A 22,218-nucleotide genomic window follows, 5' to 3' on the forward strand; every position below is an offset into this window, starting at 1 on the left:
ATAATATAAATTAAACCATTTGATACATTTCACGTAAGACTATGGAAAGATAGAGTTTATTCCGATGCGCTGTATATTTATTCATGGCAGGAACCTGCACATCACGGCATCAAGTGGTCATCGTGCGATGCGGGTAGTTTGTAGGTACAGAGTGAGAGAGAGAGACAAGCTGAAGAATTACATTCGAGATACACTCGATTGCACATTATCCTATTAGTAGTAGAATCAGGGGGTAGGGATCGGTGCGGTATCACGAAATTATCAGTGAGTGCGGGAAGCAAGCGTGGCGTTTCATATACTCGGAACAACGGCGGGCGGCCACGTCGGCCGCGGAGCAGCGGCGGGCAAAGGCGATTAGGGGACAACAAGAAGAGACGTCGTGGCCCAGTCGAACAGCAGTAGCGTTAAGGCAGTCTGAGAGAATGGCTCGCGGCGCAGCACGCTGGAGCGTCCTGCTGGGCCCGCTGGTCCTCGCGCTGGTCCTAATCGTGCCCTTCACCGCAGCCCTGTCCAAAAGGGATCTGTATCAGTACACGGGACCGGGTTCCCATGTCCTCGAGACCGATAACAACGGAATGCTGATATCCGCTGAGGCTATTCTCAAAACACCCATCGTTTTCTACGACAAAATCTATAATTCGATATTCGTGAGTATCAATTTAGTTTAATTCAAACGATTACAATAATATAGCTAAAGTAATTATTTAGATCGCGAAATGCATCTTTTATTAATTATAAATTTGTATCAAGTCTATATTTAAGCAAATTTTAATGGTCATTATTGATATACATTACGAAAAAAGTTGGTTTTTTATTTGCTAATGAGAGAACACTAAGAATAAGAAGTTTGCAATTAATATATAACATTACATAATATACATAGTTAGTTAATCCTAATTAGTCCTTAATTAATCCTAATTTTAACCAAAATATACATAAATAATTTAAGTATGTTAAGTAACACAATACACACAGACACACAAAATATAACTGCATATAAATCCAATTCATCTCAAACAACAAACAAACAAATTAAAACACTTTAGGAGAAAGCTCTTCTCATGATTATTATATTGTAATTATGACATTTAAATACGATTCTTAATTTAAAAATTACGTTGCGATGTTATAATTTTTCCAAAATCATATATTTTACCTTCAATTTCTTTAACTTGAAATTATTAGACAGAAACTGAAATATATAGAAAATATTTAAAAAATATTTAAAAAATAATATATTAAATATATAAAAAATAAATAATTATAATTTAAATTAAAATTTATAATAGAAATGTCAGATAAATTCTATTATCTGTTATTTATGACAATGGATACGTTGAAAAGTTATTATTAGATGCGAATCTGCTATTTTCGTATTTACGCTTGTAAACCGATCGGCGTGAAAAACAAGAAAAACGCAAACACTCTTAACTTGTTACAAATCTATCGTCAATATAATATTTTTACAATTATTAAGATATTTATCACAGAATGTTGTTATATGACATAATGTAATCATCAATCAACTTCAACTTTGTAAACACATTTTATTCTATTCTTATCTTGCATTGGTTTCCTCTTTGCTGTAAATATCCAAGAGAACTGCTTTTAAAACATAAAATAAGTTTTATTAATAAAATCTTAATACACGATCATTTTACATGTTATAATTTTTATAAGCGTTTTAATTTATAATTTTAAATTAAAATTTTATTACATATGTAAACTAAAATTAAAATTAATTGAAAAACAAGATTTTATTATATTTTATTATTCTTTTTCTAATAATAAGAAATTACGTTAATACGTTATACTAATTTAATGTTAATGAAAATAAAGTCATCAAATTCATAAAATTCATTAAAGAAAGGTAACAATATATAGTTAATAGTATGGTATAGTGCACACTGCTGTACATTTATCTATCCTATCTTTCTGCGGCGACAAAAAATTATAAAATTTTTCCAAACGTGCTACACACAAATTAGAAATCTTAGCGCAGTCACCGCATGACAAACTTCAATTTACGGTCCGGTCTAGAAAAAGTTCCGAGACGGCGAGACGAGCGGCTAGGCGGCGGCGTGTAATTCCTTGGTTAATATCAATTTGTCGCGCGGTAGACAACGACGGAGTCGCGCACGCGTTCGGTCATTCTCTCAATTCGGCCCGCGGCCTAATCCGGCCGACATCTTCTGGCATGACACGAATTCATTGCGCTCGCGATGACGAATGAACAACTCACTGGGCGGCACAATCGCGCTTAATTGCGGCGGACGCGCCGCGCCGCTCGTCGCGTACAATTTACGAGGGCCCGTTAATTCGTATGAATGAACGAACGAGAGCAGCGCGAACCGGAAGACGATGCAACGCGCTTTTAGACGAGCCGAGTCCAAGTGCCGAGACGCGCGATAAGTTTCCGGTAGTGTTTACACCGGCCGAAAGTTCCTCTGTAAACGAAAGCGTTTCACGAGAAAGTGCGCATTGTAGGAATGAATCCCAATCCATTATAATTAGAATTTTAATTTACTTAAAGTAAATGTCTGCTATAAAGTCTGCTTCAAAATGTATATTTATTTTTTTTATTTAAATATTTAATATTTCTTAAATTTAAAAACTATAATAGTCTCTCTTGAAGTTTATTTTTACATATTGCACTTTGAGAGAATATATTTAAAAATAATCGTAAATCACATAAGAAATGTCTTAAATAAAAAGATTTTATGGAGCTAAAAGTATTTCATAATCTTATATTTAAATTTCTTATAAGCAAAATATTCTTATAAGCAAATATGTCGAAATAGCTTTTTAAGATAACTCAAAGTCTCTCTTATTTTGAGCTACTTTACGACATATTCAAAGGTTATAAAAAAATATGTAGATATAATTTTCATTATTTCTGGCGCGCTTTGTTAACACACCACAAGGAATATATATGATTCTCAATACACAACATTTGACTCATCGCATTAACACTGGCGCAACAATTAGACGCACGTGGAAACCGGCGGCGATTAGAAAAATCTCGCAGGACATTGCGTGATCTCACTTTACCGCGAATCATCGTATTACCGTAGAGACGACGGCATGAATGAACGTTAATTATGCTATAGCTAGTCGTGTGCAGATTAATGCGAAGGATTCATCTCTCCGAAATGATTTATTGCGAATCAAGGTACATGAGCTCATACGTGGAAGTATTTATGCATTACGTCTCTACGGGGAGCAAACCGGTGTCATCAATATTTTCTCAAATGTTTTCCTCCGCTGAAATTAGCCTTGATTAATAGCATGAAGTTTCTTTAATAAATTATAATTAATTTACGTACTAAAGGAAATATTGTACGCTAAAAATGTACATATTATGTAGATACTAAAAAAAAAAATACGATTATTTATTATTAAAATATATTTAATACTGTTCCAATTTATGACATGGTTATGAATTAAAAGATGATTATATGCAACGATGATATTCTATATTTTTAAGTAAATCTATATACGATAGACACTATATTTTTAAGTAAGTCTATATGCGGTAGACATTGAATATCGATATTAAAATTCAATTCCAAATTGGTGTGACTTCCACAGCCGCCGTTATCAAAATACGGCATTGAATTCATGATCCACCGTGATCCGTTCCATTCATCGTTCGTCAATAATTCAAGCGTTCGGAATCATCGTGGCGTTATTGATGATGTGCACACGTTCGCTTCGCTTAGGGACGCGCGTCGAGTCAAATCACACGCGGAAACTCGGCCGGCCAGTCAGCCGGACGGGCTTAAAGTATAATGACGAATAATTGTGAGAGATGAGGCGGAGCTTAGAATGGGAGATTCGATTTTGCAAGTATTGGAATAATACTTGTATGATAATTATGTATTCTAACTGTTGGTGTGTGCGTATGTAGCATGACGTTATATAGCTAATAGCTCTTACATTTTGCGCGATATAAAAAACGAATGAGAGATAAAACCCCTAACAAATTTAATACAGAAATAAAAGTTACGGGCAATATATATAGAAAAATTTTTAAAAGAAATTTTTAATTATTTCTTTAAATATTACTCCTTTTTAATATAAATATATTTTTATTTTGAAAATATTGATAGTTTAAATTCATTTAATGTTGCACCTCAAAAAAATACAACGATAATACCTATCTTAAAAAATTTATATAGTTGATTAGTAGAAATAAAAATATATAAATCTTAATTATATCACTATTTTACTAGTGTAAATAAATGCATATGCATACACACACACACACACACACACACACACACACACACACACACACACACACACACACAGAAAGAGAGAGAGAGAGAGAGAGAGCTGTTTTAATTATAAAAATTAAATTAACATAAGATCGAGGAAAATGTATAAATACCCGTGATAAATCTTAAAATTAATCTTTTTATATTAATTAAGTTGCAAAAGGAAAATACAATGCATTTTCTGCGTGCAGAAAACTGCACATTTTTGCTGTATACTTCGCAGGAAAAACGCTATTTAATTCGTCGTAAAAATATCACGCTGAAAATATATCTTACGGCATTCTTTACCTATGTGCAGTAAGTTAGTAAATTCAGTGGAAGACTTTGTAATCTTTTCCTGTACTCAATTAAGCATTCACATCAAGATAGAGGGTAATACGACAGCCAGTTTACGGTGCTACGCAATTAGCCTTGGCGTTTTCTCACATTAGTTAACGGGGAAGTTAGTGGGAGGAATTGTGAAATTCCACTCGCGATTCTTCTAGATCGGTTCTGTCGTCGGCTTCATCATCACCGACAAAGTTCAATTAGGCTGGACATGAAATTCTCAATTAATTTCATTATAGTCTTTTCCGTTTCTCCGAGTTTTCTTTTTGTGATTAAACTTCCGATTACGACATATTTCGTCGTAACCTTGAAACCATCTACAGTAAAATTCAAATGTTTTCAATTTCAGAGAGGTTTACTGTTGCACTTGTTTCTTATAAATGTATTTTAGTTTTTGTTTGCTTTCCTCGATTTACTGCATTTGCTAGGCAGACAAAGAGCTTCGTGGGCGTGCAATTTGTTGGAAATGCCAAAGAAAGCGAGCATACCATGTAAAACTAGTTAAGTGGAATTCAAGCATGCGAAGACTTTCGCATGCGAACGCAAAGGCGGATGGTAGTAAACTAATAGACAGAAATTTTACTTCCTGTATTACGAGAGAAATTATATAAGAATTTAAAATGGCTTGGTCTTTTAATCAATTTAGTCTGAAGTAATATATAAACAACTTGATATAATAATTATTACTTTTTACAAAAATGTTAAATACTTTTCTCGTAAATTAAGATAAAAAAGATTTTTTCTAAAACTACTATGTCTATCGGTTACTTCAAGTAATAAATCTGTTTGTTATTTATATATTTTAAAATATAGACTTTGATAATTTAACAATAATTTAAAAGTTAACGCTGTCTTAAAAAGATAATAATAATTTTGTCTTATACAAAAACTAATAATTTTTTATTAATATTAATATAGATTATTCAAAATATAAGCGTCACACGTATTCGGTTGTTTAAAAAAGACTCGCGTATTATGTGAGAAGAACTTCAATATTCGAATGAAGTGTTTCTTCGGTCAATTCCTATATTGTTATTATGCGGGCCCCAGGTCAGTGACAAATCGCGTTGACATAGATGTATATCACGTATCCACGAACAAAGACACGATGATCTACTTAGAGGACCTTCCTACACGACAATCATCTCCATTTCGTCGGTTATCGTCGACGATTCGCAGTCATCAAAATGATTGCGACCGATTGCGCGATTGCGTTAGCGCGTGCGACATGTGTTACCGAAAACGTCGTCTTTCTTATTGTCATCCTACTGTCATATGGCTGCCACTGCCTAAAGATGATTGCACATGCACCAAGATTACGACAAGTAATATTGATATCTTACAATTAATATACAAATTCGACGCAATCGTCTCAATATACTGTAGAATGAGACTTTCGATAGTATTTACGTATTGTCGAGATATACTGCAGAAATTTGTTACGGATTGCTACATTATGATATAACAAAATAAAAAATAAAATATTTCGTATCATACAGTATTATTATATACCGTAATTATTATAATAAATTATTGTGGCATTCCTTATGTAAATAAATTCCTTATGTATAAAACTATAACACGAAATCTACAATTGCAATTTTTTTAACCAAATTGCAAGATTTATGGAAAAGAATATTATAAATTATATATTTTTATTTTGTTTACAGATAATATAAATTTTAACTAAAATTATTATTTTATGATTGATGATATTATACATTCATACACATATGAACATTTGTGTATGTGTAAATATGTCTACAGTGATAAAAATAAGGATAATCGTAAAAAGGTAAATAATCATATATAAAGAAAGATTATAAGCAACAGCTCCAAAATTAAAAATAATATGCAATTAAAACGTAAATTATTAAAACGAGTCATTGTATTAATTCTAAATTAATTTTCATCGATTATCCAAATATGATGTAGTTAATATGCATACATATACGCATTTCATATAGAATAATTTTCAATAAAAAAAAAAAAGATTTTATTATTTGAGATATTATTATTATTTGTTGAATAATTTTTTTTCAAATATTATTTTGCTTCAAAATATTAAAATATTAAAATATTCGTCAATGCAAGAATAGATCTCAAATTATTTCCTGCATTTGACTCGCCAAGCATTAGAACGTTATCGACGATATCAGGAAGAGAGTTGGCAGCTAGGATGGTTTTCTCCTATTACTTTCAGGCAATGCTATCTATTTTCACCGTTTCACGGTGATTACATGTGTATGCGTGTGTGTCATCGGCTCAGCTCTGACCTACGACCTCGGTGATAGCCTCGGCAGTGATAGCGCATCGAACTTTCCCACTAGCTGACTTACGCGAATGTCAAAACGTCCGAGCACATAAACGAACTTCAGCGAGACTATCAATACTGGCTTGACATTCCCCAGCATCGATTATCGAACGCTTCGATGACCGATACTGATTCTCGGCCCATAAACTGTTGTATAACGGAACAAATAATATTGATTGGATATTGAAGATTGGAGAAATTTGGCTTGTTCGAGCTAAATTGAAATTATATTACCATAGAAAAGGATAGCCCAATAACTATACAAAAAAAATCAATTTTATAAAAATTCTCTCTCTACTCAAATTTACCATAGAAATCAGAAATAAGTGTTAAATGTTAAATATTAAATGTTAAATCTATTTAATATATTTAATTATAATAATAGAAAGCATGTTAAATGTACTTCATATAATATATATTTTAATTAATATACTTTTATTATAAAATTTAATTAATCTAATTTTTTAAACATATTTTTTAACAAGCAAATTTCACATGAAATTTGGTTTAAAATATACAATCTAGAAATATGCGTTTTAAAAGCAGTATTAATATAATGTAAAGGAACTAGTTTATATTTTTGTAAACTAAATGACTACCTTGCTGTTCAACAAAAGTATAAAACAAGTTTAAAAACAGAATAGTGTCACAATAGAGATTATTACTTTGTCGCCCTAATTCGTGTCAATTCACTTGAACCGGGTCGCTCGTTAACGATGTGCGACTTGAGCGTTAAATTTGATGCGGCGCCCATAATATTAACCTCACGTGAAAACAAAATAGGTCATTTTATCAATCGGATGTTTCAGCTTGGACTTTGAGTGGCGCATAAGAATTATGTCGAAAACAACGTCAACGAACAATAACGCGGGAACGAAAAATGAATCTGGATGGTTGAATTAAAAATTCATTATATTTGTTAAAAAAATTAGTAACTTTTACTTCTTTAAATTTACTTTTTAAATCTATTTTTGATATATACCCTTGAAGAAATGTCATTATTTATAAATTTATAGGTATATTCCTTTTAATAAAAAAATAGTTCTTTTTCTTTAAAAAAAAATCTATAAAAATCAGAAAATCCTATATAATTAGAATATAAATAATTTTAGATCTTTATTAAGAGTAAAATTGAAAGATACAATACAATAATATATCAAGTTCGCTTCTTTAATTTCTTCTTTAATAATGTAACATTAAACTGCAAAGAACGAACAGTGTGAGATCCACACCAATTTGCTTTCTCTCAGTGAAATATTTCAAGCGGTTACACCGTTCTTTCGCGGAGTTTTAATTTTGTCTCTTTAATGACAAAGAACTTTTTTACGAAGAAACAGCTGCGGCCCGAGGAATGCATCATGTGCAATGTGTGCACGCGTTTAGCGCATTTCATTTTAGCCAATTGGCGAAACAAGCCAGCGGTCCCGGTAAGATGACACAATTACGACTCACTTTAAAATGAATAATACACTGAAATATAACAAGGAATAATCAAAATTTCACTTTGTCAATGCAATTAAATATATATTTTTTTTTTATTTAATGAAAATATTGTGACATAAACAACAAAAAAATTCTTTCAAAAAATTAATATAAATCATCCTATAGAATTAATATAATTATCCTCAAGAATGCAATTGTGTTCATTGAAGCATAAAATTAAAAATAATAGACTTAGATTTTTAAAAATATATATCCCAAAGTTTCTTCCAATCAATTATAATATGATCATGTTTAGTATCATATATTTGAAAAATAAAAAATTAACTGTAACGTTATAATATATTTGAAAAATATTAAAGTTTTAACGATCGTGTTCCAAGATTATAGTAAGATAATATTGTTTGTCAAATTTTTAATGAAGTTTTTTGCTAAAGTAATCAAAAACAATCATTAATATCTTATAAACATATATCATTGCTCTCCTTGTTGGCTTCTTTAGTTGTTTTTTGGACAAAATCATCGCGATTCCTCCGCGAGCGCAACCATCCTCACATTGACGTTATAACGAGTGTGCGTCGTTGGGTGAATGACTCTTCGACGACAAGCGCTCGCTCATTAACGTACGTGCGTGTCTATTACGCGATTCACACAGAGAGAGAGAGAGAGAGAGAGAGAGAGAGAGAGAGAGAGAGAGAGAGAGAGAGAGAGAGAGAGAGAGAGAGAGACGACGTGGGGCAGGTCCCCTTCTAATAATGTCATTGTCGGATTTCACTGACAGCACGTGCCGACGATTTACCTGCTGACCTGCTGACGCTGACCACTCCGATCAACCTTCCACCGTGCGCGCATCACTGAACGGAATTTGATTTACTGTCACGTTCCAGTTGTATGCGAAAGCATCTCTCAACGGAGGAATTAACGCTATGAGACCATAATACAAACAGTATCAATATAGCGATTGAAATTCGCATTCGCAAATCCGCGGAAAAATAAACTACATTTTTTTCAGTAATATTGAAGATATTTCTTCAAAGCATTACTAAAAAAAACTGCAATATTAAAACATCGAAATATTAACAGATAGTTTATTATATCTTAATAATACGATAAATAGCGAAATTTTAATAAGTTTTCAAAATATTGAAAAATTGAAAAAACATACTGTTGAATTAATTTTTTGTTATCATCAAAGTGTTTTTAGCTTCAAATAATTACTAGAATATGAGTTTTTTCCATGTTTATTGCAAATAAATCTTTGAAAATTTTTACAAATAATTTTGCAATATTTCCAAACTTTTATTAAACACAAAATATGAAAATATAAAAATATGAAAATTGAGAAAAATCTATTTCTTTCAATTTCAGATAAATGGAAATGGCGTTCTCTCATTCGCTAGGACTATGCAAAGATTTTTCAATATTGCGTTCCCTCTTGATGACCCAGTCATTTCGCCTCTTTATACACACGTTGATACGAGAGCTTCTGGAACGATTTATTGGAGCGAAACAGATTCTTCTGAAATTCTCGCTAGAGCCGGAGGATTGGTTCGAAATGCTTTTAAGGATGCCATTGATTTTGTGCCTACACATGTTTTCTTGGCTACTTGGGTAGACGTTGGTTATTACAATGAGCGAAATGATAAGGCAAGTTATCGCCTTATTGTTGAAAATTTTCTGATTTTTTTTGTCAAATAAAATTTCATATAATAGAAAGAAAAATGTTAACAATATTTTATTGATTTTTAAGATTATATTTAAAATTAAATATCTTCCCTTTATTTGAGAAAAATGAGAAGGAAAGATAAACGCATATAATAAACTTTTTCGTAAATACATAGTCGAATAGCATCGTTCATAGAGTCGCCTTTCAGGTGAATACTTATCAAGTCGCTATATCATCCAACGGTACGCATTCCTTTGTTGAACTACTATACCCGGAAAATGGTATACAGTGGATTCAGGGTGAATCGCATCCCAACGGTCTCCCAGATGCCAAGGCGCAGGCAGGATTCATGAGCGAGGGCAAAATGTATACCCTGAGGGGCTCGGGCACGGACCAAATTCAGAATGTCGACAAGTGAGTAATGGGGAGTGTGGAGGCGCCGGCTGTATTCACGTGCGACGTATTCATGGGCCTTTGTAATTGTTTTCAGGTGGTCGAATGTAAATCGGCCTGGCCAGTGGGTGTTTCAAGTCGGTCCCATTGATGAAGGTGAAAATGTGAAGACTCCCGATAATATCGAAGGTAACAAGTATAAAGTAATCATATGATAAAATACATAATAAAAGATATGAAAATATACTTATTTAAATGACATTTTAAATTTAAAACGTCAATGGCTCGGTAAATTAATGTACAGGTAAAAGTTTAAAATACTCTCGTTTGACGGTTTCTATGTCTGTTTTATATGATTCATATAACCTGCAATAAAACGATTTGAAAATCGCAAAACCGAATGTTATCTCAGATGTTGCTCGAATTAAGCAATAAACCCTTGTTAGACACGATGACTATGCATCAAGCGGCCAGCTGCAGAACCGGCGCCACCACTTGCCACAGCAAAGCGACCTGCATTGATTACGAGATCGGATTCTGCTGCAGTTGCAAGCAGGGCTATTTCGGCAATGGGAAATCCTGCCAACCAAACGGTGAGCTATTTATCAACGGTGTTTGTCGAAATCTCACGTGTTCGTTGTGAGATAAGTTGTTTGTGAGCTTGAACTAATGGCATACAAACGCGGCCTTTGAAGTATTCTTGAAACCTGATAAAGAAGAGATCTTTCAGCGTTTCCCCTCTAAACTCTTTACGACGCTTCGCCTAACGCGGACAAAGGTACGCAGAAGTCGTAGGGCAAATAGATGCAGTGCAGTAAGTAGCTGCGTGCAGTGCTCTGTGTGTTCTCTGATCTATTCATAGTTTATGAGACTGATTCTTACTACTTCCACGGTAACATCATAAAGACGGCAATACCTTGAATACTTTGAAATGGGCCAAACATTTCTTTGATCGTGTCGTTGACAGTGTCCCTCCAATAATTTCTAGGAAAAAATATAAAGATTTCTTAAGAAATGCAAAAGGCTGAGATTGTATATCTCTCAATGTTATTTTGTTGCCAATTAATTAATGCAAAAAGTTAAATAGATAGCAATTACGAATATTTTGAAAAAAAGAATGTTTTGCACATATATATATATGTGTGTGTGTGTGTGTGTGTGTGTGTGTGTGTGTGTGTGTGTGTGTGTGTGTGTGTGTGTGTGTGTGTGCGCGTGTGTATGTGTGTATATACAAATTTAAGAGTTTATTAAAGACGCAAAATTCACAATTATAATTATTATAAATTAAAACAAAGGTATCATAAAATTTCTTCCAAAAAATTTAATTTTTAGATGTTCCTCTTCGGGTTATCGGTCGAATATCTGGAAAACTAAACGATATCGAATTTCCCTCGAGAGATCTTCAATGCTATGTACAAACCAAAGATGGAAGGACATATACCGCTTTATCGAGAGTACCTGAAGCAATCGGTGCTAGTTTCCAACTTTTGGGCAATTTGGGTGGCGTGATTGGCTGGCTATTCGCGAAACCTGTTAGCGATACTGAAAATGGATACGAGCTTACAGGCAAGAATTTTATATTATATGAATTACAGAATTTCTTTCGAAATAGACTATCCGCTAGACATAGTATATATATATATGTGTGTTAAAATTTTTTTATTTATTCAATACTTCTGTACCAATAATATATAATAAAATGTTTCTTTAGATACATCAATAAATAATAGAAAACTATTCCACATAAAAATAAAATATGTTAATGATATTGAAGATCATCGTATGTAGTCATGTTGGTACCTTAACAAACTTGATAAATTCAAATGTCTTAGAATGTATTTACAAGATTGCCGAAGGAAAGCAGGTTTACAATTACGCAGGTATTCATACGAGCGTGTTTCACGGGCAGGCGGCTTATTCAATCACACGGCGGAACTGGTCTTCCCCTCGAGCGGCGACAAAGTGACAATACGCAGCAATTACCTTGGATTGGATGTCTTCGGTCAGCTGAAAATGGAAGCAGAGATCACAGGTACGGTGCCACATCTAGACAGAGACGCAAAGGTAGACTACGGCGATTACGACGAGCTCTACACCCGCGCCCAGCCAGGAGTGATCCTTTCCCAAAGCGAGCGTACCTGTAAAGTTTTGCGAGGCGGCGGGGACGAGCGGGAGATTAACTTCAAGCTGGATCAGATAATTAGTTATCAGGAGTGTCCATACGCTATCTTCGATCCTGAAGACGACACGACCAGGCTGAAGTTTTTCAGGGGTGTTACTGCTTACGAGAGCACCGAGGGCATTATTCGATTTGCCGTCAACACCAAAATAACACCTCTCGAGGAAGAGGACCCCTGTATTCAAGGACGACAAACATGCGGTGATCACAGCTCTTGCGTAGTCGACGGAGATAGCTTCAAATGTGTATGTAACGCAGGGTGGGTATTATTAATGATTGTTCTTACAAAATTATCTTTATAAGAAAAATTCTTCTTTTATTTTACATATATTCGAAAAATCATTTTTCAGATATATACATAGATATATTGCAATGCAAAAATGTTTTATTAATTTTGTCAAGGTATCAAATTATAATTTTTTAATTGATGTAATCAATAATATTTATTACATCGTTTGACTGAGAAGGTATCAGTATCTATACGAAGAGGATGGCAGTGCGATTTGCGTAGACGTGAACGAATGCACAGCCGGTAATCACATGTGTTCCCCAGACGCTCAATGTATTAATCAAGAAGGAAGTCACATGTGCCAATGTAGAACTGGTTTTACGGGAGATGGTCGTGTCTGCGAAAGTAAGCGTCATTCATATTTATTTTATAATAAATTATCATTTTCTAACACCGCAATTACCGTACTGTGATAACATCTGACAAAGTCGATCAAATTCTTACTGCTGATAGCAATGAAAATAATCTTTACATCTGACAGTACTTTTGATCAAATGTTTTTCTTACATTATTAATCTTCAATTTTGAAAATATGTAATGTATAAAATATTATGTTCGTACACATATATTAAATATTTAATTGAGTTCGTGTTTATCTTAGTTTCATCATCTACTTAATTATCAATATCTAGCTGTACAATATTATTTATAATGCAGGATTGCCATCATGCGAAGACACACGTTGCGGAAATTATGAACAATGTGCAATGATCGGAGGTACGCCAACGTGCATTTGTATACCTGGTTTCGAAGAAACGGATCAAGGCTGTAGTGTCTCTCAGCATGGTAAAATGTTTTTTTAAATTTATAAATTTATATAAATTATGACAGGAGATTGTTAATCACTGATTTACTGATAAGCGCGGCAACTGTACTTTCACAGTACCTTGTAACGAGGAGGATAACTGTTCTCCATACGGACTCTGCAGTTTCGACGGAAATAGGAAAATGCATGTATGCATTTGTATGCCAGGTTACGTCGGTGAGTGAGGAAACTCAAAGGAATTTTTTGCCTATCGTTGATATTATGCAGAAAAATAAATATTTATAAATAAACTTTAAAAATATAAATTTATAAGTATAATATTGATATCCGAAAAATGATCCATTGATTTTAAACCACTCATTTTATTCGTATATTTAAAAAAATATTTAATAATTTGTATCTGAGATTCTTCTATTAACTCTTTCTTATAAATCCGATTATATATCATAAATTTTTATATTTTAAATATGAGTTTTATAACGCAATTCGAAACTAGAGTAATTAAATTGAATGCATGCGACATATGAATTAACCATTATTTGTCGCAACAATTGTAAACATTAAACACACGCGACCATATTGCAATTTGCAAAGTGTTTTCTGTCTGTTATTCACATATGCGATTATTTACAGGCGATGGGTACACGTGTTACTCCGAGTCCGATACCACCACAACAGACGAACCGCCGCAACCGCAGTGCGTGATTGGGATGTGTTGGTGTCCAAGTGGTTGGGAATTCCGCAACCATGCCTGCGTGAAGCAAGAGGGAGAATACACGACAGTTGACTATCGAGACTGTAAGTTGCATGAAAAATGATTCCATGATAAATCGTATGCTAACTTTTCGCGTAACTTTTCGCGAAAAGAATTTTTAACTTGGAGACTTAAGATTTACACGATTTTTTCCCGCATTATTTGTACATCATAGCTATTGCGCATATGGCATGTAGTAGAGAAATAATTCTTAAGCACCAATAATTTAATTGCACAAAGTGCTAATTAAGCAGTAATAGAAATTCTTTCTGTTGAGATGTTTGCATCGATAAAAGGATGATTCTTGAAAAAAATTGAAAATATCGAAACACCGAAATTTTAGATGCAATTCAGATAAGCAACAAATGTCTATATAACAACAAAAAAGAGTAATATATTATATTAATGTATTAATTATTAATAATATTGTATTTTAAAACAACTCATGATTATACTATATATCTACTAAATGAACCATAGTTTATAATAAAGTATAGCGCCACAAAAACAAAAGCAAAACCAACAAATTAGTACGAATAGCAAAATTTTCGTTTGTAGTGAAACAATTATGTTAATTTAATAGACGTTAAATGTTTTATATTGTTATAGTAAGGTTTGCTATACCACTGCATTTGGTGCATTTTTTTCGAGGATCATTTTGATAGAAGATAGAAGAATAAAAAGTAAAATATAGATGAGAATTAAAACAATTCGCAAATGAATTGCATGATGTTCAACTGCATGCAAATAAATTAACATAACTTGAACCTGGCGATGTAAAAATCAATATTTAATAACGTACGAGATTACGATAGTTAATAGTATGCGACGAACATCGTTCGTCGATGCATCATGCGTTTTAGTATCAGCACATCCGCTCCCCGGATGCTTCGACGACGTCTGCATATGTCCCTTGGGATACGATTACGACCATTTGGAACGAATTTGCGTTCCACAGCCAGGATACCGCCACGACACGAAGGGTCCATCAGGATCTAAGCGTACGACGCACTCACCGCTTAGCTTTAATTTATTTATTAATAAGCATTTATTCATTAATAAGCATTAATATATTATAAGTTGCTTTGCATACCAGTCTCTTTAACAAGCTTGTGATGTCGGTATTAACGTTATTTTTATGTGGTTGTTTTAATTTTATCAAGTTGCAATATTCCTCTTAGCTAACCGCGTAATTAATAAAAATGCTTGCGGGCTCGTACATTCAAACACGCAGAAACTAAAAATAATATTTTTAACAACCAAAATTCTCAATAGTATAACGAAATCGGTCAACAGCCTTTGTTAAAACTCAATATAAAGTTTTTGTACGTAAATTCGCACAAAAAATTATATATCTCGAATCTCATCGACACACGCAGTGCTAACAAGAAAAAAGCCCTTTTTATAAATAAATGTACTGAAAGTTTTGCCATCTTCTAAGTCCTTAAACTCACTTTTAGAAAGTTGTGATGCGCAAGCTTTTTAGTAAATAGCACGATGGAAGATACCTCGGGAAATTGAGAAATGTGTCTATGTGCATGTAATACTCTTGAAAGGGAATTATGAAATCGTTTTCGCAAACGTGATTGAAATATTCTAATTTCATTAGACGGTTAATATTCATGCTATAAATAATGCAGAAATATTCTGTCTTGCAATACTCTTTAGGTATGAATGAATAAATAAATAATTTGATTTCAAGGCGGATGTTTATCTCGAAAAATATTTTCGATGTTCATTCGAGATGCGAGCTGCAAGCCGTCGCACATCAAAATAAATATCGATATTCTGATAGATGATAGTGAAATAATGCATCACAACTTGTATATTTTCTGAACAATATCTTTTCTCAAAACTTTCATCTCATGCTACGTTCATGATATTGATATCGATTTCTCTCAAAACGAAATAGAATTTTTCAGATCATCGCTGTTACGTTTGTTAATATTCGAGAGTTTCGAAGTATCTTATATACACACGATTACCAGAAGAATTATTCTCGACAAGAATCATAACTTTTCACAAATATCATTGCGCGCTCATGAAATCGCGAAGATCTCGCTATTTCCATTAAATTTTTTGATCTCGCTATCGGGACAGCCAGCTATCATCGCCGCTTGCCGTGCCATGTATTATAATCGCGCACACGCTTGTGTCCAGTATCTTGCAACGTGGTGAACAGGTGTCATCCCTACGCCCAGTGCATTTATGTGACAAGTACCAGCAATTATGAGTGCCGCTGCAATCCGGGATACGAAGGCGATGGTATGGAATGCACCAAGACAGGTATGTGCAAAGTGTAAAGTGCATCTTACATCTGTATTTAGCAAAGCCATAATAAATAAGGATATTGGAGAGCGCACTTTAAATATTTTCTTTTAAAGTTACCTTTGTACATAAAAAGTTTTAAGTAAATCTTTCACGTGTGCAAAAAGATAAGATTTTTTTCAAATTTTGTACACTTTCATTTCACTTTCATTTCAGTATATAAAGGATAAAGTTTAACATTAAACATTTCATTTCAAAATAAATTGCGCTTTTTGATATTCTTGCGTAATTCTATTTTTCTAAGATAAAAGCCTAAATCGTGAGAGCAGTGAAGGTATGTTGATAATATAACGATATGATTTCTTTTTCTTCTTCTTTTGCTTCATACAGAGGTATCCTGCTTGGAAGTGGATATCTGCGACCCCAACGCGTCCTGCCAGCATGAGGAACCAATGGCAAAGTGCGTGTGCAATCCAGGATATGAAGGCGACGGAACAACATGCAGTCCTATCGGTGCTTTCATTTCACCCATATCTTTTTTTTTTCAATTTTTCTTTCGCTCATTTCGCGCCATTGCATACGTCGCATGACGCATTTCGGAATGTCAATGCGATTTCTTTCTTTCGATCGATGATTCTCTCAATTGCGCATACACATTGCCTCCTTTGCCTTTCGCATTGCAAATCGAGAAACCACAATCATGATCGAAACTTTTAGTTCGACTAGCGATTCAAATGGGAATAAAATTTGTCTTTTGTACATCGCGCTGTACAATTTGTATGACACGAATCGATGCAAGGCGTGCCGGCTGACATTAGTCTCCTTATGTTTTAGACGAGTGCAACGATAATTCTGAATGCGAGAAGAATGAACAGTGTACCTATCACCCTATGACCTCGCGCTACGAGTGCACCTGTAAATCCGGATTCAGCGTAGACGCGGAGGATCGATGCGTGCTATCCGATTGCTCGACGAATCTTTCTCAGTGCCACGTAAACGCGCAATGCGTCCCGTCCGACGACGGCGGCTACAAATGCGTCTGCATTAATGGTTATCATGGCGATGGTATGCGCCAGTGCGTGGAGGACCATATCGGCTGTAATGTTTTGAATAACTGCGGTCGAAACGCAGTTTGTGGATACAATCAAACGTCCGCGAATTTTGCGTGTGTTTGCCAACCGGTGCGTACAGATGAGTATCATATCGTCATGTAAGATAATCAAGTTTGTTGCGCCTGGAATGTCCGTGCATTTCTGCACTCTACATTTCTGTGCACTTCTGCACTCTACATTATGCCGTGTGCCGCGCACACCGTGCGTAAAAAGAGATAATTTTAAACACATTTTAATTTTAAAATTTGAAAATGTTCCTTTCAAGAATCTCAGACACGGTTAATCACTTGAGAGCAAAAGTAAACTCATTCTCAAATTACATACAAAATACATTTTCAATTGTCTAAAACAATTGAAAATGTAGATTAAAAAGAGATACTTGTTTTTAACAATGTAATGTATCGTAGTAACTTTTTCTCTCTGCTTTATAACGAAAGGTAATTTATAAAATAATTGCAATCTAATCGCTTTCAGGGTTATTATGGTAATGGTTTCACGTGTCGGCCGCAATTCTCGTGCAGACACGATCCAAATCTCTGTTCTTCCGACGCAACATGCGTGTCGACCGGTGAAAATCAGTTCTCTTGCGTTTGCAACGAGGGTTACGTGGGCGACGGAATAAATTGTAAACGCCAGCCAAAGCACGACTCCAACTTTTTACTGGTGAATCAAGGAATGGCTACGCATCGAATACCATTCATGCCCACGCAACAGAATCCAGGAAATCCAATCTATATAGCTTACACGCAAATGGCAATAGCTTTAGATATCGATTGCCTTGGCGGTAAAGCTTACTCCAGCGATATTACTGGTAAATTTTTATTTCGATGAGTCTATCTTCTCCGAATTTATCAGTACTATGTATCCATGATGATTAAAATTAATTCTCGTTAAAAAAATTAAAAAAAATATGATTAAATAAAATAAATTTTATAAAATAATACATCAAAAATTTTGAATAAAAAATATAAAATTCTAAATATATTTTACAACAAATGTGGCACACAGCTTCCAATTGGATTTATTATTAACACATTTCTTGAATGTCGATATATTGAGAAAACAATTACAATCTGAGAATAGGATACCTTTGTAAGATAAAATCGCAATCTATCTCACAGGCAACAGAATAGTGGAACTATCTTATAACGGATCGATGGCAGAGACATTTATTCCGAAAGTTAGCAGTCCCGAGGGATTGTCGGTCGATTGGGTCTCGAGGAACATCTTCTGGACCGACTCAGGTAAGACGACCGTCGAGGTTGCCAGTCTAGTGACAAAGAAACGCAAAGTCCTCGTTTCCGATGGACTGGTCAATCCAAGGGGAATAGCTGTTCATCCATATCGAGGGTAAGTTTATCCATACTAGGAAATCTATTTGCAAAATAGCAAATTATTTTACGTTACATATTTATAATAGAGATTTGAGCTCTTCGTCATGTAGTATTTTATATCTACAGATTAAGTAATTTTAAATTATTAATAAAAGTGGTAACAAAATGTCAATATAATTTTAATCCTGTAATCACATCTCTCAACGACAGGTCTATTGAAAGTATCACGTTATAATATCATCGATGTGATCTTTTTATATTTAAATTTTCCAACGAATATTTCTATTTCAGAAAAATATTTTGGTCTGATTGGAATCGCGCCTCCCCCAAACTGGAATGGGCTAACGAAGATGGAACAGATCGAGCAATCTTCCTTCAGGGTGATTACGTTAAGCTACCAAATTCATTAACTATCGATTGGGCGACGGATGAGCTGTGCTGGGCCGATGCCGGGACGTTCACGATAAGTAAATATAGATTTTAATCACGTGAACGCGTCGAAATAGCATCCATTAATCTTAGTAGGAAAATGTCTGACAACGCGATTACGTTTCATTACTATGAAGCTTGCTACCTTAACAAATAATCTCTTGTTTTTAGGTTGTATTGAAATAGACAGTAAGAAAGTCACTGTTGTCGCTAATGAACTTACTTATCCATTCGGCTTGGCAATTTCTCAAAATCATTACTATTGGACCGATTGGAAAACGTAAGGGAATAAAATATTCATAAACGTGCGCACAGACACATACGGACAATTCAAAAGATGCTATAAAACAAAAGTTTTTATATTATATTCCTTTCATTGCAGACATAAAATCGAAGTCGGCATGAAGACTAATGGCGAAAGACGCACACCATTATCTGTCCCGCCAGGTGGAAGTGGGAAGCTATATGGTATCGTGGTCGTTCCCGAGTCATGCCCCAGAGGTAAATTTTTCATCTCCATAAAGATGAATTCTTCATAATTACATATTTCTTCGTATAATTTCGTATAATTTCAGAATTTACTATCCTAATCAAGTTTTGCCAAAACTAGAATTAAAAATTCGAAATTTTCTTAACTTCAGGTCAAAAAGAAATTCTCTGGAGAATTTAATATCGTTAAAAGTTTACGAGATCGTTTGTTTGCAGTGACAAATGTGTGCCAGTATGACAACGGAAGATGCAACAAAAATCAGCTTTGTCTACCGGACGGCCAAGGCGGCAGAACGTGTGCATGCGCGGACGATGCGGTAGGACCTTGCACCGACTCCCATTATCTGTCTTAAATCCGTCCTCGAGCTTGTACGGAAAAAAAATCAACGCAAAGTTCCGCGTCGCGTCTGACATTATAGTAGATGATAAGAAAATCTCGCACTGATGCTCACATCGAGCTAAAATCGTAATAACCACTAGATCAAGTGTAAATTATAACATTATTCTTAATATTAATTAACTGTCACCGACATTCTTAAATAACGTCTACTTTTGTATCTATCAGTCGCACCGCGCGGCACAAGCTATACTGCGATCTTATTTAATAAAAGTAAAGGAAACAGCGAACGAAGCTTTGCACTGAAATTTTACACGATTGACCAATTCCATTTCCCTCTTCTAAATCTTTTCCGAGTTTATTCGTTTGATTAGCTTCATAATTAATTAAAAGGAGAAAAAAAATCAAAATCAAAAGAATCTTATATAAGACTGCTTTATAAAAATTAACAATTATTACCATCCTGACGTAGTGGAGTAAAATCCAATTAATTACGACCACTGTAACTATATTCATTTCATTTCATTTCATTTTCCATATTTTTAACATCAATATATATGTATATGTTACATATATAATGTTAACACATTGTTATTTACATAAGAAATAAAAACTAATTAAATAAAAGCAAATTACTTTTTACTCAAGATAAATTATATCACAAAATTTTAAAGAATAAAATATTCTTTAATGCTCTTAACATAACGAATATTTTCTTGTCAAATACTTATTTTAAAAATATGATATTTAATATGTGATCGGAAGAAAAGAAATTGAAAGAGCAATACGATAAGAAGAGAATAAGAAAGTGACATAAGAAAGAGAGAGATAAGACAGTGACCTCAAAAACTGACAAAGAACTTGATCCTCTTCAATGGACTTTCATGCACTTTCATGACAAGAATCTCTTGAAAATGCATGTCGATAGATCTTCTTGTCGTTCTACAATATAATGATAAAATTCTAAAAATAGATGCAAATTGATGCAAATCGAACCAAAAGTACTATTTCGTTAATACTCTTCTTTAAGCAATATTACAAAAAATGACATTACATAACGGGCGAAGCCAAAATAAGAACGGCTTAAAATAAATCGGAAGGCCAATGCGTCGCACGTAAGAAGCAGAAAAGATCATAATATTTCTTTTTTAATATATTTAATGGTATTCACATTTCTATTCAAATAAAATAGTGTAAAATAAAAATTGTTCAAAGTTAAGAACAAAATAGTCTGCGAAATTAAGCAACTATCTCTCTGAAAATTAACGAAATTCGACAGTAACTTTGATTTAAATAATAATAATAATCTTATACAGATTATCAGCATATTAACATCATATAAAATATTTTAACTTTTGAATTTAAAGATGTCCAATGTTTTAATCAATAAGTTTCTTGAGATTGAAGTAATGAGATGACTCTGTTAATGTTTAAATTGATTATTGTACACTGCAAATGCTATTTGCAATATACATGAATAAGTATTGCTTATTGATGTTTAGTGATCCGCAGGCGTTGAATACTTGCGTGAATTGAAAAAGAAGATTGGCCATTGGCCATTGAAGTCTGTCATCGACAGGTGCTCAATCAGACTATTACGCTATAGCTTTTCAATAAGAACGCTCGTTCTGGAATGTAATACTTGCCCACGTACAATGTTCTATCATCAGATTACTTTAATTATAACCAGTATTAACATTCACCAAAGTTTAATACAATCGAAGATTACTTTTCAATGTTTGTCCATAATACAATAGATAAAGTTAATTGTATTGAATAAATAAAAGCATGTAAATAAAATATATATCATATAAATATCTACTACTGGCTATTTATATTAC

The 22,218-nt window shown here is 33.7% G+C and overlaps 1 protein-coding gene across 2 annotated transcripts; it reads left to right on the forward strand.

Annotated features, from left to right (window-relative positions):
- Window positions 1-300: 300 nt before the first annotated feature.
- Window positions 301-20,667, forward strand: Ndg (Nidogen). Of its 2 annotated transcripts, XM_089072746.1 has the most exons (20): window positions 301-647; window positions 9,730-10,008; window positions 10,236-10,441; window positions 10,518-10,609; window positions 10,867-11,013; window positions 11,753-11,986; window positions 12,330-12,858; window positions 13,067-13,233; window positions 13,546-13,674; window positions 13,772-13,870; window positions 14,288-14,452; window positions 16,569-16,694; window positions 17,067-17,189; window positions 17,511-17,857; window positions 18,263-18,599; window positions 18,910-19,138; window positions 19,414-19,589; window positions 19,723-19,831; window positions 19,934-20,052; window positions 20,257-20,667. In XM_089072746.1, the coding sequence occupies exons 1-20, from the start codon at window positions 423-425 to the stop codon at window positions 20,391-20,393; spliced, it is 3,975 nt and encodes a 1,324-aa protein (XP_088928872.1). In that variant the 5' UTR covers window positions 301-422; the 3' UTR covers window positions 20,394-20,667. The 2 variants fall into 2 exon arrangements, with proteins under 2 accessions (XP_088928872.1, XP_088928875.1); XM_089072749.1 differs by lacking the exons at window positions 16,569-16,694; window positions 17,067-17,189 and having other exon boundaries at window positions 303-647.
- Window positions 20,668-22,218: the final 1,551 nt, after the last annotated feature.

The sequence above is a fragment of the Pogonomyrmex barbatus genome, unplaced genomic scaffold (genome assembly GCF_055798465.1).
Source record: "Pogonomyrmex barbatus isolate J1 unplaced genomic scaffold, ASM5579846v1 scaffold1, whole genome shotgun sequence".
Lineage (NCBI taxonomy): Eukaryota > Metazoa > Arthropoda > Insecta > Hymenoptera > Formicidae > Pogonomyrmex > Pogonomyrmex barbatus.